Source organism: Fulmarus glacialis, unplaced genomic scaffold, assembly GCF_000690835.1.
Source record: "Fulmarus glacialis isolate BGI_N327 unplaced genomic scaffold, ASM69083v1 scaffold13184, whole genome shotgun sequence".
In the NCBI taxonomy this organism is placed as follows: Eukaryota; Metazoa; Chordata; class Aves; order Procellariiformes; family Procellariidae; genus Fulmarus; species Fulmarus glacialis.
In genome coordinates this window covers 54,143-55,482 of record NW_009209994.1, presented here as the reverse complement: position 1 = coordinate 55,482, position 1,340 = coordinate 54,143, and the positions used below count along the sequence as shown (strand labels likewise).

General features: G+C 54.0%; 1 protein-coding gene across 1 annotated transcript in view; it reads right to left on the bottom strand.

Moving 5' to 3' along the window:
- Window positions 1-500: 500 nt before the first annotated feature.
- Window positions 501-1,340, bottom strand: part of LOC104076230 (cadherin-23-like) — a gene marked incomplete at both ends in the record, with an annotated part of 25,048 nt that continues 24,208 nt past the window's right edge. The window contains one exon of the mRNA XM_009577028.1: window positions 501-689. Coding sequence (XP_009575323.1) covers window positions 501-689 — 189 coding nt within the window. The remainder of the gene's footprint in view (window positions 690-1,340) is intronic.

Sequence of the window (1,340 nt, the reverse complement as noted above, 5' to 3'; positions counted from 1 at the left end):
CGGGCGCGTAAAAAATAGAAGCTCCGTTAACACGAGGGAGGAACGACCCTCCAATGCTGCCGGCTCGTTTGCAGCGATGAGTTGGTATCCCAGTCCCTCCATGCTTCCTCCAGCCCCACGCTAGCGGGTATCTCTTACCTCCACCCCCCGGGAGTCCTGCAGAAAACCTCCTCCCTTTCTAAAACAGACTGGCAAAGGACTGCCTGACAAGAGCCCTCGGAAGGGGCGAGAATCAGCATCCCGCACAATCCTGTTTCCCGGCTCTCAGTGGCCGTGCAATCCTCGCTGCACGTGGATGCGTGCTGGGGAGGGGGGCTGCACTCCGGGCACCGAGCAAGTGGAGCGAGGGCAGCAGTGAGAGCTGAAAAATGGTATCAGGACATAACCATGCACCTCATCACAGATTAATTGGTGACTCACCCTTCCCTGCAACCCCAAAACCACAGCAGTGCTACCCTACAACAGATGGACAGAAGCGCCCGCGGCAGGGGGTACCTCACCTCGTCTTTGTCCTGCACCTGGATGAAGAGGGGAAGGGCAAAGCCCACCTGGGCCAGCTCCGGGATGGCCACGCTGTACTCCGAGCTGTTGAACTCGGGCGCGTTGTCATTAATGTCAATGACTAGGATGTTGAAGGTGGTGGTGACGGTGGCGTTGGAGGGTGTGCGGTCATCGTTCAGCTCTGTCCCCTGCCAGGAGACAAAACAACAGGGCAGCCTTCATTTTTCAAAGAATAAATGTAAAAGAAAGCGTGTGTGCCACGATTAGGGACTCCTGCAGCTTTTGCTTCCTCCACCTTGCCAAGGAAGGATGCTCAGTTCGTTCTGCCGTTGCCCCTTAACCTTGAGCACCTTTCCACACCGCTGACCCATTAAGACGTACAGATGTTGACCCAGCTCTCCCACCACCCCTGCTTCAGACCCATAGCACTCTTGCAAACCTTCCCAGGGGTTTAACATTTCCCTGGAGGGGGCTGTGGCCAAGTTCTCACTTGCCCCTATCATGCAACAGGTTGGCAGGACTTGGAGTCACGCTGGGGGATGAGTAAGCGATTTCCCTGCCACAAGCACTTAAACCAAAAAATTGCCTTGCAAGATGTGAGGGACAGTCCTCAAAACGAGGGAAGCCACAATGGAGCAAAGAGCACTCCTATTTTCTCCTCTGCCATCTCTTGAGGTGGGACCAGGAGCAGGGAGCTAACCACCATAGTACTACTAAAGGGACAGAAAACTAGGGCAATGGAGGAAAACAAGATTTAGACCTTAAAATAGGTTTGGCAACATGTGTCTAAATACAGAGCTGAGTCATGACTCCGTATCACACCTCTGTTTCAAGAAGGA